The sequence below is a fragment of the Priapulus caudatus genome, unplaced genomic scaffold (genome assembly GCF_000485595.1).
Source record: "Priapulus caudatus unplaced genomic scaffold, Priapulus_caudatus-5.0.1 Scaffold239, whole genome shotgun sequence".
Lineage (NCBI taxonomy): Eukaryota > Metazoa > Priapulida > Priapulimorpha > Priapulimorphida > Priapulidae > Priapulus > Priapulus caudatus.
Window position 1 is genome coordinate 170,080 of NW_014577300.1, and position 14,814 is coordinate 184,893.

At 42.2% G+C, this 14,814-nt stretch overlaps 2 protein-coding genes across 2 annotated transcripts in view; one reads left to right on the forward strand and one right to left on the reverse strand.

Moving 5' to 3' along the window:
* The window catches only part of LOC106807871 (protein white-like), a 49,284-nt gene extending 41,035 nt beyond the window's left edge, over positions 1-8,249 (reverse strand). Inside the window, exons 1-3 of the mRNA XM_014810363.1 lie at positions 8,076-8,249; positions 4,844-4,981; positions 1,689-1,789 (exon numbers count right to left, since the gene is read on the reverse strand). Coding sequence (XP_014665849.1) covers positions 1,689-1,789; positions 4,844-4,981; positions 8,076-8,133 — 297 coding nt within the window. The 5' untranslated portion in view covers positions 8,134-8,249. The remainder of the gene's footprint in view (positions 1-1,688; positions 1,790-4,843; positions 4,982-8,075) is intronic.
* Positions 8,250-11,409: 3,160 nt separating this feature from the next.
* Positions 11,410-13,241, forward strand: LOC106807873 (uncharacterized protein K02A2.6-like). The gene is made up of 4 exons (XM_014810364.1): positions 11,410-11,887; positions 12,020-12,145; positions 12,429-12,669; positions 12,926-13,241. Exons 1-4 carry the CDS (start codon positions 11,410-11,412, stop codon positions 13,239-13,241), a joined length of 1,161 nt encoding a protein of 386 aa, XP_014665850.1.
* The last annotated feature ends 1,573 nt before the right edge of the window (positions 13,242-14,814 follow it).

The following is a 14,814-nucleotide window of genomic DNA, read 5'->3' on the forward strand; positions in this document are numbered from 1 at the left end:
TAGTAGAAACAAAGGCTCTAGAGAACAGACACCTTTCTAAAATAACACTTGTGGCACTTCCCTTGAATGCCAATAATGCAATGAAACCATCTATATAGAATCGCCACCGTTCTATAATAGACACTTTTAGAGCATTCATTGGATGAGCCTGATACACAGATTTAATGGAGGAACTTTACCTAAACGTGTAAATGACCAAGTGGGATGTAAACAACATAGTATTTTGTCATATCAGATTATAAGGCCGGCCAGGATATACACATCTTGCATAAGAAAATTGTGCAGTGTGTAACTGCAATTGTGGTGTGTGGCTCTCTGACTTTCACAATTATTCACCTATGAACAGTTTGATTTGTTACTCAGGGTTTCTTCTAGGGGAGAATTAGACAATGGAGGTAATGGCCGGTTTGGGGAAAAAACTTGCATAATGGATTCAAAGGTGTATTTGCACATCTCGAGAACCTAGCAAAGCGAGCACTGCAGGAGCTCGCTGAGCTAGGGGGTCCAGGGGCATGCTCCCATGGGGAATTTTTGAAAAAATGGTGCAATTTGGTGCATTCTAAGCTATTTTGAACACATTGTATGAGACTCTTGAATCTCTTTTTCAAGTTGTCAAAAGGAACAAATAATCTATGAATATGAAATGATACAAGTATTCACATTAAATAGTAATACAGTCATGAAATGAATAGGCACGAATGTGGATTCTGCAGGCAGATGCGGGGAGAGAGGTAGAGGGGGGTTCTGGGGGTCTCCCCGAGCAAAATTTTAAAAATTTGAATGTCTTAGACTGCATTTGAGGCCCCCCGAAAATAAAATGTTGCCTTTTAGTTTAAATCTTACTCTGTTATAGCAGACCTACCAAGTGTCACGCATTTCGCGGGAGACTCACGCATCTGGATCCATTCTCCCACACTCCCACCCTGGGGGACATAGACCCTATAAGCCACACTGACAGATGTTGCAGCTGGTATCAGAGCACTTCAGGACTCTGTTAAGGTTTCTCTTGTAGAATTTCACTACAGCTGCCTTGAAATCGAAATCTGTTGGAGCAGGCCCATCATGGGAGCTAAACCATAGATATATACAAACACATCTATGGCTAAACGCACGCGCCGAATGCACATGCAAACTAGCCCGCACACGGTGCACGTTCGGGACTGAGTTAAACACGACACCCCTGTTACCCACGTCTGTGGCTGTGCACATCGTGGCGTGCTTGCTAACTGGGGTGGCATTGATTGAAGTACGGGGGGGGGGGAGCAATGCACTGATTGTTACAGTCGCTTGGGCGTGCTTATTGCTGTATATGTAGGGGTGGGCACCGCTGGTATGAGGGAGTGAAAGCAAAATTTTCCCGGAATCGAGGAAAAAGCTGCAATTGGTAATGACAACGGCGGATAAATACAGGAAAATTTTCACAATGGCGATGTTAAATTTAACAACGGCAGTGCGGCGTAGTGCCTCCTATGTAGAAGAAACCCTGTTACTGACAAAGCTTGCATTTTATAACTCCAAGTCTCCAACAGACCAATTGGTTAGAAATTCCTGTCTGTCAGAAGAAGGCAAAGTAGGGAAGGTAGGAAGAGGTAGTGGAGCAGAAGTAAATGCACATAACACACCTATAGTAAATTTAGAGACCATTATTAACAAATAGATGTATAGCAAATATAAAATCTATCTGTCACCTGTTTTACATACGATTCCTTCCTGGATTCTTGAAAAAATTGCTTATCCTCCTCAGTGGGCCCAACTAATAAAGGGTCTGCATTAAGTAACCTTGCAATACCTAAAAAAATATAACACAAAACATTAGGGGTGGGACAACACAGGTAACTCACAACACGATCTGTATCACGTTACACCTATCACACTATGATATATATCAGGAGTAGATAATAGGGAAGGAGTGTGACATCAATAAACAAGGGAAATTCGTCATTTACTAGCCTTATAATACCTACGATTTACTACGCATAACTCATCCAACTTGAGCTCAAATCAGACACAGTACATTCGCCTACCATCGTGCGAAATCGTTTCCTCGTATACACCCGCAATCCGGAGATACAGACTAAAACGTATGACACGATTCTCCATTTTTTGGCCATCAATCCAAAGCCATTGCGCGCCTCTAATTCAAACAAAAGGCAGCTACCTAACGCGCTATTGCTAACTCGGCGAGGCATGTGGCTCGCTGGGAGATTAGGCATCAACACTCGGCGAGATAACCTTTGACCTGGTACACAGCTACACAGGCCACCTCTGCACATACCTGGCATGCCTTCACGCACGCACGCCAACCGCAATCAGCAGCAGCTGATCGGGCTCAAATCTCCCAGCGAGCCACATTGCCCGCCGAGTTAGCAAGCTGTGGTTGGGTAGCTGCCTTTTGTTTGAATTAGAGGCGCGCAATGGCTTTGGATTGATGGCCAAAGAATGAAGAATCGTGTCGTACGTTTTAGTCTGTATCTCCGGATTGCGGGTGTATACGAGGAAACGATTTCGCACGATGGTAGGCGAATGTACTGTGTCCGATTTGAGCTCAAGTTGGATGAGTTACGCGTAGTAAATCGTAGGTATTATAAGGCTAGTAAATGATGAATTTCCCTTGTTTATTGATGTCACACTCCTTCCCTATTATCTACTCCTGATATATATTGTTGTCGCTATAGCATAAAGATTTGACATCACTTGTGCTATATCCGTTTATCTTTGTCTTAACTGCCCACCAGGTAAGTAAAGATCATTTTTTCATCGTTAGGGATTTAGTCAACAAGTATGTTAGAAACCATATCAATAGCATTACATATAAATACCACTACATCACTAGGTACCATATGTACCATGATTCACTGACAATTTCATATTACGCTATATTATCAGGAATGGATAATAGATCTCTATTGTCCACTCCTGATATTATGTTGTGATGTCTGTCTGTGTCCTAAATTTATGGAATATAGTAACAAGATATATATCTGTATAGTGTACATATAAGTAGCTAACTGTATTATTATATATATGCAGGGTTCTCCAAGCGTTTTCATTATAGCATGGCGGGGCTGCCTCATGGTTCATACAGGAGAACTGAAACAATTTTCAAGGACTTTCCAAGGACATTTTATCAGACATTTTATCGGAATTCATACACAGAACAAAACATACCTGAATTAATTTAATAACCCCATTCTTGATCACTGTCACCTCTAAAACATACCTGGATCACATTAATAAACCCTTCTAAACACTGTCACTTCTACAACATACCTTGATTTACTGACTGATTTTATTGACTTACTGTAATTTGTGATCATCATTTAACTGTCTATCGTGTCTATAGCTTTTTAAGCTCATTTAACGAAATTTTTATTGAGTTTTGTACATTATTGATGGTACAAAATTCCTTTTTATTACAGCCAAGGATTCTTTCTAAAAATTCAAGGACATTTTCATGAAATTCAAGGACTTTTCAAGCACAAAATCAACATTTACTAAATTCAAGTACTTTTCAAGGACTCCCCTCAAATTCAAGGACTTTCCAAAAACTGTGCGAACCATGTGCCTTTACGGTCCTAGTTTTAGCATTTTTTAGCATTTTTTAGCAAATTTTAGCATGGCGGCTATGATATTTTAAGTGGCAGGTGCATTTTAGGATGGTGGGGCTCGACGATAGCCTGGCGGGCCGCCAGGCTAAGTGCTCTTGGAGAACCCTGATATGAAGCTGAGGTCTCACTCACTAGTTAGGCCAAACAAAAAAATACCTTTGGTTCGGGTCACATGGATTGTGAAAATTAGGGTCGGTAGGTAGGCATAACATTTTATTTTTTTTTTTTTTTTCTCCCAAACAAAAACATGGGTAGGCAGGAATATAAATTTTTTTTCCCACAAGTTAAATATAGGGTATACAGCTTGAAATGCAGGAGCCACGAGATGCAAATGACTTGCAGTTGCATGTACCATTGCTGCAAGTCATGACATTGTTTTCAAAATTTGAACACCAGTCGTTTACTGGTGTCGTGTACTGGTATTCGTGTCTTGTACTGGATAGTAGTGTTAGGAATCGCTCCAAAAACGGAGCTCGATTAATCGTTCCTTTGAACAAGCGAGTAACCGAAGTGTAAACGGCTCTGCGGCCGCGTATAGCACGATAGCATGCGTATACTATATAGTACGCGATCGATCGCGTACATCAAAGCCGGCCGCTGCGCCATACGACCTTCAGGCTCTGTTTATGAAGTAGCCGGCCGGCCCGGCCCAGGCTCTATACGACTGTTTCACGTTGTAGGATTCTAGGAAACGTAGGTAGGAACTGTTTCACTTCGCGCCAACGAAGTTCTGTTTATAAATATTTTGGAACTCTCCTTAGGTAAATAAAATGACAAGAGTCGGATATTTGAATATGTATGATCGGCAGGCGGTATCTTTAAATTTTATTTTTTCTTGAAACCCTCTAAAAGTGACCGCGGTCGCACATTTTATCACTCCGAAATGTTAAGTCGGGCGGGTGACCCGAACCAAAGGTAATTTTTAGGTCGGCCTTAGCCCTAAAGCACTACACCAGGCTGATGTATTTGCAAACACTGAGGGTGGTCATGCACTGCCTATTGTGTCCAAATTACTAGAGATGGGCCCACCATTATACATGGTCATACAAGGCACAAACAATTCACAGTCCCATGCAGTGTTGAGAGTCATGTTTTTACACCTTGAGAAACTTTACTGGCCTGGCCAGGGATTGAACTCACAGCTTTCACAGTGAAACTGGCCACATTAACCACTGAATCACAGCGCTCACCAGTGCTAAATTGCTAGACGTTCTCCACTCTTAAGTAAGAATTACCTAATTCAACTAATAGTGTAACCTCTTCGGGCAGTAAGTGCATAGGTAAACCAAGTTGACTGTTCTGCCTTGGTGCACGAGGCAAACATCCAACAAATGTACCAACGATCCGGTGCTTTTCCCGTAAGGTACATGCATCTGAAAAAGGTTCATGAATGTTTATAAACGAATAAGATTAACATAGATCAACTAAAAATTGGTACCGGTAACTGAGTAACGCGGCCTGTGAACTGAACTGTGGAGGTAAAGGCTGGTAGTTGTAATAGTATGGCCTACTTCCTACGTGCATGCACACATTCTATAAACTAGTGTTGATCGTTAGGTCAGAGCAGATTGATATCGCTCTCTTGTTCAGCAGTTCGAGTGCGTAAAGCAGCAACATGTAACAGCTCCAGCAATAATCTTTTGAGTTATATCATTCGCTGTCATTACTTAACAGTAGTGTTTGTGGCAGAGCTAAGGGGGCTATTCGGGTAGAGCCATCTGTTTAAGATAAGAAATATATATCTATGCTGTAATTGACATGTGCCAAGGTGCAGTATTAAAACAGCTCTGTTACAATACAGCTTCTGGATTGTTGATGTGTATGTATACTTTACATTGTACTCGCACAGGCACTTGAAACGTTTCAATAATGAAATGATGGTAAATAAACACGAAATGTCTTTATTACTGAAGTCTCAATGTTTATGTATTCTCTATGAACTAACCGTTCCTTTCAATTGCTCCTCTGCAACACACAATTTTACTGCACGCATGCTACGGCACAAACTCACGCTGTGAGTCAAAGAAAGATAGAGAAAGCTCTATGCCTGCGGTGAAATTATGTGTTGCAGAGAAGCATCAGTTATGAGGAATTATTATAGTGTTAGTAATATAGGCGAAAGAAAGAATATAGACATTAAGAATTTTGTAGTAAACATTGTGTTTATTTACCACCATTTTATTAATAACGGTAAATATAATTATTGTCACGTCAGGCTTTCATTTTTAAGGGGCGCGATCGCACTCGCGCTCCACCGCGCACGCGAAATGGTGCCATGGTGCGTGCATCATCGCGCCTCGTAAAAGTGGTTGAAATCGCGCACCAAAAGTATGTGTGTTATGTTGAAATAGCGCTCCATAGAGTTGTCAATGTAGGGGGGTACAAAAAGGTTAGCAACACACAACAATTTGTTGTGTGCAAGTAAGTGAACGTATGGCAGAGGACAGAGGTCTAAACAGGTTACTACCCTCTGGTTTACACAACTAGACAACAGCATCCAAATACAAGTACCTACACGGTAGCCACAAGTTACCTGCTCGTTTTCCAATATACGTGGCGAGAAGTGGTTTTCTGCCGACGTGAAACAGTCGTAGGGCTGGAGGGGCTACATACGTGGTTACTACGTACAAGTAATTTGGCTAGTTTGTTGATGAATTGTGATGATATTTCGTGCTGAAATATGCAGGTACATGGATTAGAGTCTCTAAGCATGAAGATCAGAATAAATAAAATAAGTTTATTTTTACTTCTGATCAACTCTTTTATTAATCTGTGTGCTAGTGTTGGGTTGTTGGATGAAATTAATGTAATCATGACGAAGCCATTGAATGAATGAAGGTGAAGATGAATGATAATCAGTGGATTGACATAACATCCCAATTTTCGTTTTTGGATTTCACTCTAGACTGCATGAGGATTGGTCATGATTCTATCATCACACCCCAAGAGGCATGATGGAGAGCCCTCAAGGAGCTCTCCATCATCCCTTTTAAGTGTGTGATTTTTAGTGGAGCTCTCCATCATGCCTCCTAAGGGTGTGATTTTTTAGTGGAGCTCTCCATCATGTCTCTTAAAGCCGCACTATGCGCATCCAAACGCTAATTTCTCCAGTACTAAACTAGCAAATACTTCGTGTCATGCATAATCACACTACCTCATGGCAAAATAAACTCTAGTTCCTCCCATTTCACTGCGCGTTTGCTTAAAACCCACAAGAAAGAGGTGCGAAATCTGGTAATCTGGCGCCAACGCTAAATTGTTTGCCAAACAATTTCGCCAAGAAACGGTTAGGTGACGTCACCTGTTTTTATCTTTGCTACACCCGTACCGCTGTACCGCAACACCGCTGTGCGGTTGCTTGGCAGGGCAACGCGAAAGTGTAAACAACATCGGAGAATTTGAACAACATTGGAGGTATTTTCAAATGCCTTTTATAAGACAACGCGCAGTGAAATGGGAGGAACTAGAGATTATTTTGTCATAAGGTAGTATGATTATGCATGACACGAAGTATTTACTAGTCTAGTACTGGAGAAATAAGCATGTAGATGCGCATAGTGCGGCTTTAAGGGTGTGATTATGGAGCGTGAAAAGACCCCCTATGGTGTCCTAGGGGAGTCATTAGTAGTCCTCCTGTACTTTTCAAATTTGAAAGCCTGTCACGTTCCAAGCACTGACGCTGATAGGGTCTATGTCCCCCAAGGTACCATTAGAGGGTACGTACCCTGAGTACGGTTCAATATATCGGAACGTACCCTGGTACTATCTAATATGCCGGACCGTACCTCGCCTACTCCACTAACAAGTCTCGAGAGTCGCCTACGCCTACTCCTAACCCTAATCATATCAGATAGTTACCACTATCAGGGTACGTTCCGATATATCGTTAGTACACCCTCCGATAGTACCCTGGGGGGCATAGACCCTATGAGCAGCACTGACAGCAAGACCGATATCGCGTCCATGGCACCAAGCTCACGCGGCCCAAGGATATAAGAGCTGCATGTCCACATTTGCACATTTGCACATGTCGCACATTGCGAAAATGAATTGTGGTCAGCGGTTATGATATATCCATGAACCACAATAGATATGGAATACAGATCTGTATTTTATATCTATACCTATGGAACCACTCACGCTACAATATTATTATAACATCGTGGGTATATTTGCTATGCCCATAGTGATAGTTTATAGTATGTACAAACTACAAATACAATGTTATGTTGGACCACAATGGAAATAAGTGTGTTAGCCACGCTTTTTGTGTTTTCATCCTCGATAATTTTCTAGCTGCATTTTGTTTTATTTATGCTGTTATCGATGTAATGTATGCTTTGTTAATTATCGAAATAAATAAATCAAAAAATCAAAAAAACACGTGCGTGTGTGTGTATGCATTACTGGTGCCTGGTAGTGGTATATGCCTACTGAGTACTGTGTACTCAGTACTCAGTACCTCACCTTTTGCGTTGAATACTAGAGCAGAACTGCATCCACTTCTAACGAATATTGGTATCATTATAACGTTGCTAGCTCAACCCTGACTATCATATAACAATTTGTATCACCATAATAAACGTACAAACAAGAATTGCCTGAAATGAATTCGGCTTGTAAACATAAGGCGAGTTCGCGTGCGTCTATCAGTTAACGTTTATACATGGTGGCGCCATCATACGACACGCGCAATCATTACAGGCGTAGCTATATATAAGAGCGCAGAGATTAGATGCGGGTTCTTTGACGTTATAATTATTATTATCATGTGTGAGTAAAATGTATAATTTGTGTTTATTCACGACTGATGTTATGTATAGCTTCCTTGTGCGCACCAACGACGAGAAACAAAATCTTTATCAAAATTTTCTTATACGGGCTTGGAATGTAAAAAATGGAAATGGAATCAAATATGGGCTGGCATGCATGCAGTCGAGTTTTGAAGGGAGAAGTAAAAATAATAAGTAGACTGAAGCTCACGAACAGTCAATAAAAATATGAAAAGATCGCAAAAGCATTGGGTGATAGTGGGCAAACATTTATTGACGGAAGAATCCACAGTAGAATGACACTGCTCTCCTCTCCCCATACTCCTTCGTTATTGATTTTATATATCCAGATCGTTCCAGCACTGCATGATAACGATTCCAGAAAATTCCATGATTGAAGTTCCAGCACATAATCATTACACTGACGCAATTTCGAACTACAAATACTATGCGGTTTTGGACAACATTAGTAGGTATTGACTATTGAGGGATGAACGATTAAAATATTTGGATTTAGTGGGAATATTAGGAGCCAATCGAAGTGCAGTAATCAGCTGGCCGAGCAAGAAGCCAGGAGGAATCGAGTGCAGCTGAAGTAGAAGCATAATATAAAAGTAAAAAGGTAAGAATACCCACATGTGGATCGGGGTATTGCCACTGTCCGTCAAAAAATTCCAATAACATATGTTCAATCGACTATCTAATAACAACCCCAGATGAAAGATACATAATATTGAACAAAGTGGGAATGTATATGTCTACGCGGTTAATGGTTATGCTGTGTTATGCTTATCTCTGTTCTACTTTAAATGTACAATTAAGACTGTAATAATTTAAACGAACTCCAATTAATTTTATTTATATAGCTTACATTTTGTTTAAACTGACTACTGATGCGTGCGTGTTCGTGGCTGATGCATATATCTGGACGGATGAATTTTGATGAAGATAAGCATATATCTTACGTAGCAATTAGGTTGACTTCTGTACACAAGCTGCTCGTGTTGTTACTGACGCATGGACAGACTCACTCAAGAAATACCACATACAAATCTGAAATGATTACATGTTGAGAAAAGGCGAGAAAGTTTAAACTAGCAGAATAGCATAGGTTGGAATAAACTATAGAGCCGTGCAAATAAAATGCCGTTATGCTTTACTTTCTGTATTCGTTTACGAACACGTGATCTATGACACTTTTGTATGCAACATGTGACGGTGAGAATAAAACATACGGGGTCTTTGAGCCTGTGTGATGAACAGAAACAGATGTGTTTACTTGAGTACCCGCCACCCCCCCCCCCTCCAAGGTCGGAGGGACCGCATGCGCGTTCCCAAAATCTCCGGTAAAGGGGTATTTTTCGCGCGACAAAATCCGGTCCAAGAATTGTAAAAAAGGGGGTGTATTTGACTTTTCACCCGGAGATTTCTTTAAAAAGGGGGTGTTTTTCCTCTCTTTCATCTTGAATATCATAGAAAACTTTATCAAATTCCGGGATCAAATTCCTGAAAATCCTGCTAGTTTTGAAAGCTCATTCAGGATTATTTAATTTTGAAATGTAAAAATATTGCCCCCTAGTTCCCCTCGATCACTGAACTCTACACTACGTAGTGTAGACTGGTTCGACAGTTCCACACGCTACACGTCACTACGGTTGGAATGAGAGCTAACCTGAGATAGGGGGTGCATTGAGCAGTGTTCCAGATTTAGGGGGGTCTCCAAGGCAGGGAAACCCGCAAAAAGCCCGCGAAAGGGGGGTTCAGAAATTTTAGCAGTCCTGAGATAGGGGGTGCTTTCAAAAGGAGGGAACGAGCATATGCGTACCCTAGATAACACTGAGTGGGGGGGGGGGGCCGGGCTTGAGTGTTCAGAGGCAAGAGCTTACAACACAATATTCTGGCGACGAGGAACTGAAAGATGGGTCAAAACAGATCAGTGGATATCCAGAGACAGGTTTTGACGGTTGAAACGAAGGAGCAAACGCACATCTATATGGGAAAAGCGGTGCAAATCCACTTTAGGCACCTTAGGAATGATGAAGGTGACAACGATGGTAGGACCGTCAACACTTTTCATTCAAAACCGTTTCATAAGAAACAGCAGGCTAGACAAAAGCCGACGGAAGCTACTGCACAGATACAGAAGCCCTCCCGACTGGTGGGTAGGAAGGCTACGTGCCGTAATTGTGGTGGACTGTATCCACACCCCCAAAGTAAGCCATGTCCAGCCAGGGGCAAGTCTTGTAGAACATGTGGGAAGCTTAACCACTTCGCTGCAGTGTGTAGATCAAGACAGAGAAGAGAACAGTCAGCGCATCACGTCACAGAGGACAAGCATTATACAGCAGAGATGGAAGCACATCAGTCGGATTCCTCGGACGACGAGTACACGTTTGGTGCGAGACAGCACGGGTACAAGCTACCAACGTGCGACGTAAAGATTGAGGGGAAAGTCGTAAGAATGACTGTTGACACAGGGGCATCGGTGAACATCATAGACAGCAAAACTTTCAACCGGTTAAAGGGGCCCTCCCATGTGCCACTGCTGTTTCAACAACCGACGACTAAGGTCTACCCTTATGGCTCAAGAAACCCTTTGCCTACCATTGGAGTACTTATAACCAAGATACAGTATGACAAAAAGGTTGTGGAGACTAATATTCATGTTGTAGATGGCAGCACAGGTAACCTTTTAGGCTACAGAGCAGCTGAAGATCTAGACATTATACATGTAGCACAGAGTGTTACATCTAAGATGCAGACGATAGCCGGGAAGTTTCTGAACATCTTCAATGGTATGGGCAAAGCGGAAAGCATACAGGTGAAGCTATACATCGACGAGAATGTGGAGCCAAAGCAACAACCGCATCGACGTATTCCATTCCATGTAAGGAAAGCTGTCGAGAGGGAACTGGACAAACTAAGGAAAAGAAATGGACGTTATCGCGAAGGTTAGCGGTCCAACGCCATGGATCAGCCCTATTGTGGTGGTACCAAAGAAGAACAATGAGGTTCGGATATGTGTGGACATGAGGAAAGCGAATGAAGCCATAAAACGCACAAAACATGTCATGCCAACAATCAACGAGCTGATCACAGACTTGAATGGTGCATCAGTTTTTAGTGTGCTGGATTTAAGGTCGGCGTATCATCAACTAGAACTCCAACCTGAGAGTCGGTACATTACGACATTCTCAACGCATGTTGGACTGTTCAGATACAAAAGGTTAATGTTCGGTATCAACGCCGCTTCGGAGGTCTTCCAGAATGCACTATCAGGAGTGTTATCCGGTTTAAAGGGATGCAAAAACATGTCAGATGACATCATTGTGTATGGACAAACCCAAGAATCGCACGACAAAAACCTGAAAGCGGTACTAGAGCGACTTGAACAAGCCAACTTAAAGCTGAATAAGGACAAATGCAGGTTTGGACAGAAACAAGTTACTTTCTACGGACACATTTTCAGCAGTGACGGGATCGCTGCCGATCGTAGGAAGATATCTGGTATCGTAAATGCTAGTGTACCCCAGAGCGCAAGTGAAGTCAGATCGCTACTAGGGATGGCACAATATGTATCCAGGTTTATACCAAATTATTCTGATGTGACGTCTGCACTCCGTGAACTTACACATAAAGGTGCTCAATGGGAGTGGACATGTGTGCACCAGAAAGCACTTGATGACCTCAAGCATAAACTGACCAGCGTGTGCACAGAGGAGTATTTTGATCCAACCAAGCGTTCAGAAGTGGTAGTAGACGCAAGTCCGTAGCGCCATGTTATGCCAAGGCGGGAAAGTCGTTAGTTTTGCTAGCCGAGCACTATCTAGTGTTGAACAGCGATATTCACAAACAGAACGAGAAATGTTAGCAGTAGTATGGGGTGCTGAACACTTTCATCTCTATCTGTATGGGAGTGAATTCGATATTATAACAGACCACAAGCCGCTGATTGGGTTAGTTGCCAGTCATAAGCAAGCATCTGCCAGGATTGACCGATGGAGGTTACGGTTGTTACCGTATAAGTATACTCTCAACTACCGTCCAGGAAAAGATGACGAAAATCCTGCTGACTACATGAGTAGGCATCCGGATCAACCAGCAGCGACATACGCGGCCGAAGACTATATAAATTACATGTGTACAAACACTGTGCCCAAGGCACTCACTGTGAGAGACGTAGAGGAACATGCTTTGAGAGATCCGGTGCTACAGAGGCTAATCCGTGCAATTGGACATGGACACTGGGCAGACGAGGAACTCGTTCCATATCTGACAGTGAAGGATGAGTTAGCAGTCTTCAATGGCTTGGTGCTGAGAAACACACGCATTGTTGCCAGTTTCGTTACGTCAGCAAGCAATCGAATTGGCCCACGTTGGACATCAAGGTGTCATCAAGACCAAGAGCTTGTTACGCGAGGTTTGGTTTCCGGGTATAGATCGTTTGGTGAAAGAGCGAATTAAGCAGTGTTTGCCATGCCAAGCTGCTACCGCCAACAATGCAGAAGGACCAGAACCTCTCAAGATGACAACACTACCTTGCAGACCATGGAAAGAAGTGGCAGTAGATTTTGCCGGTCCATTTCCGACGGGAGAATACTTGCTAGCAGTGGTAGATGAGTATAGTAGGTTTCCAGAGGTAGAGCTGGTGACAAGTACATCATCGAAGGCCACAATTCCTAAACTAGATAGCATATTTGCCAGGCAAGGTATACCAGACACAGTGAAAACCGACAACGGACCACCGTTTAATGGTACAGAATTCTCATCGTTTGCAGAAGTTGGGATTTCGTCATCGACGTATTCACCGTTGTTGCCAGAGGAAAATGGAGAAGCTAAACGATTCATGAGAACACTGTAATATTATGGATCAACGCATGTTGTTAGTTGATATAATATTTATTGTTCTGAGGAGCCATCCTCAAACACAGCTCACACTTCCAAACACATTAGCAGAGAGCGCGAGTCTCTCGTGGAATCTCGTACGCTCTCGTGCACGTCATAACACATCCCACCGCTGCCACCATGTAATATTATGGATCAACGCATGTTGTTAGTTGATATATTTATTGTTCTGAGGAGCCATCCTCAAACACAGCTCACACTTCCAAGCACATTAGCAGAGAGCGCGAGTCTCTCGTGGAATCTCGTACGCTCTCGTGCACATCATAACGTTACATCATTACAAACACTAAATAAGACAATCCGAGTTTCTAACATCGAAGGTCGAAATTGGAAGCGCGATTTAGTTCGATTTCTTCGTCAATATCGAGCGTCGCCGCACTCGAGCATTGGGATGCCACCAGCAGAGGCCCTCAACAACCGAAAGATGAAGGTACAACTACCAGAAACTAACCTTCAGGAAGACAGGAAAGCTCGAGATATTCGTGCAGTCGATAAGCGGAGGAAGGACAAGATGAAGTCCTATGCCGACTACAAACGCCATGCAAGAGAAAGTAGAATTCAAATCGGTGATATGGTCATAGTGAAGCAGCAAAGGTCAAATAAGCTGTCTACACCGTACGATCCACGACCAAACAAGGTGCAGAATCGAAAAGGGAGCATGGTAACAGCTAAGCGGGGAGATCATGAGATAACACGCAATCTTTCGAAGTTCAAACGTGTACATCCAGTCGCGAATGGAGAAGAAATAGATGATGAAGCAATGGTGGAGTTACCATTGGACGAACCACACGATGCTCTGCGCGACAACGCAGAGGGGAACGTCAGACGCTCTACACGTGCTAAGCAAGTGCCTGCGCGTTTTAAAGTTTGTTATGTATATTTAGATTCGTGGTAACTTACAGACGACGTTAGGAGCTGTACATGTAGGTTAAAACATAGATGTTGTTAAAGAAATGGATTTTATATTGTGACTTACTACTGGTGTAGAGATTACTGTTTTCAAATGTTTAACTGATGAACAAGTTTGGTTAACGCATAAAGGTTTTCATTCGAAGTCCAGTTTAGCCGATGTGTCTATAATATACAGATACTGAAATGAGTCTAAAGTTGACGCACACGAATATAATTTTTAATCCAAGTAGAGGAGGAATGTAGTGTAGTTAGTATGTTATGCTTTACTTTCTGTATTCGTTTACGAACACGTGATCTATGACACTATTGTATATGCAACACGTGACGGTGGGAATAAAACATACGGGGTCTTTGAGCCTGTGTGATGAACAGAAACAGACGTGTTTACTTGAGTGTTCAGAGGCAAGAGCTTGCAACACTATAAACATAAGTCATAACGGAACTAGACCAACTAATTTCTGTAAAATTATAAACACGTACTGTCTACAAACTGAGTAAGGATTATAAACCTCGGCGAACGCTTTGTAGCCTGGTTTAATAAAGTCGTATCAACATTATATAACATTTATAAAAAAAACTCAAAAGATAACATTTTTAATTGACGTGTTAGCATATTA

Bases quoted from the DNA above. Each gene is read 5' to 3' on its own strand.
- LOC106807873 (XM_014810364.1), top strand. From the start codon at position 11,410: ATGAGGAAAGCGAATGAAGCCATAAAACGCACAAAACATGTCATGCCA. The intron at 12,146-12,428 runs GTCCGTAGCGCC...ACTACCGTCCAG, and splicing joins AGAAGTGGTAGTAGACGCAA to GAAAAGATGACGAAAATCCT. The intron at 12,670-12,925 runs GTTAGCAGTCTT...ACTACCTTGCAG, and splicing joins TATCTGACAGTGAAGGATGA to ACCATGGAAAGAAGTGGCAG.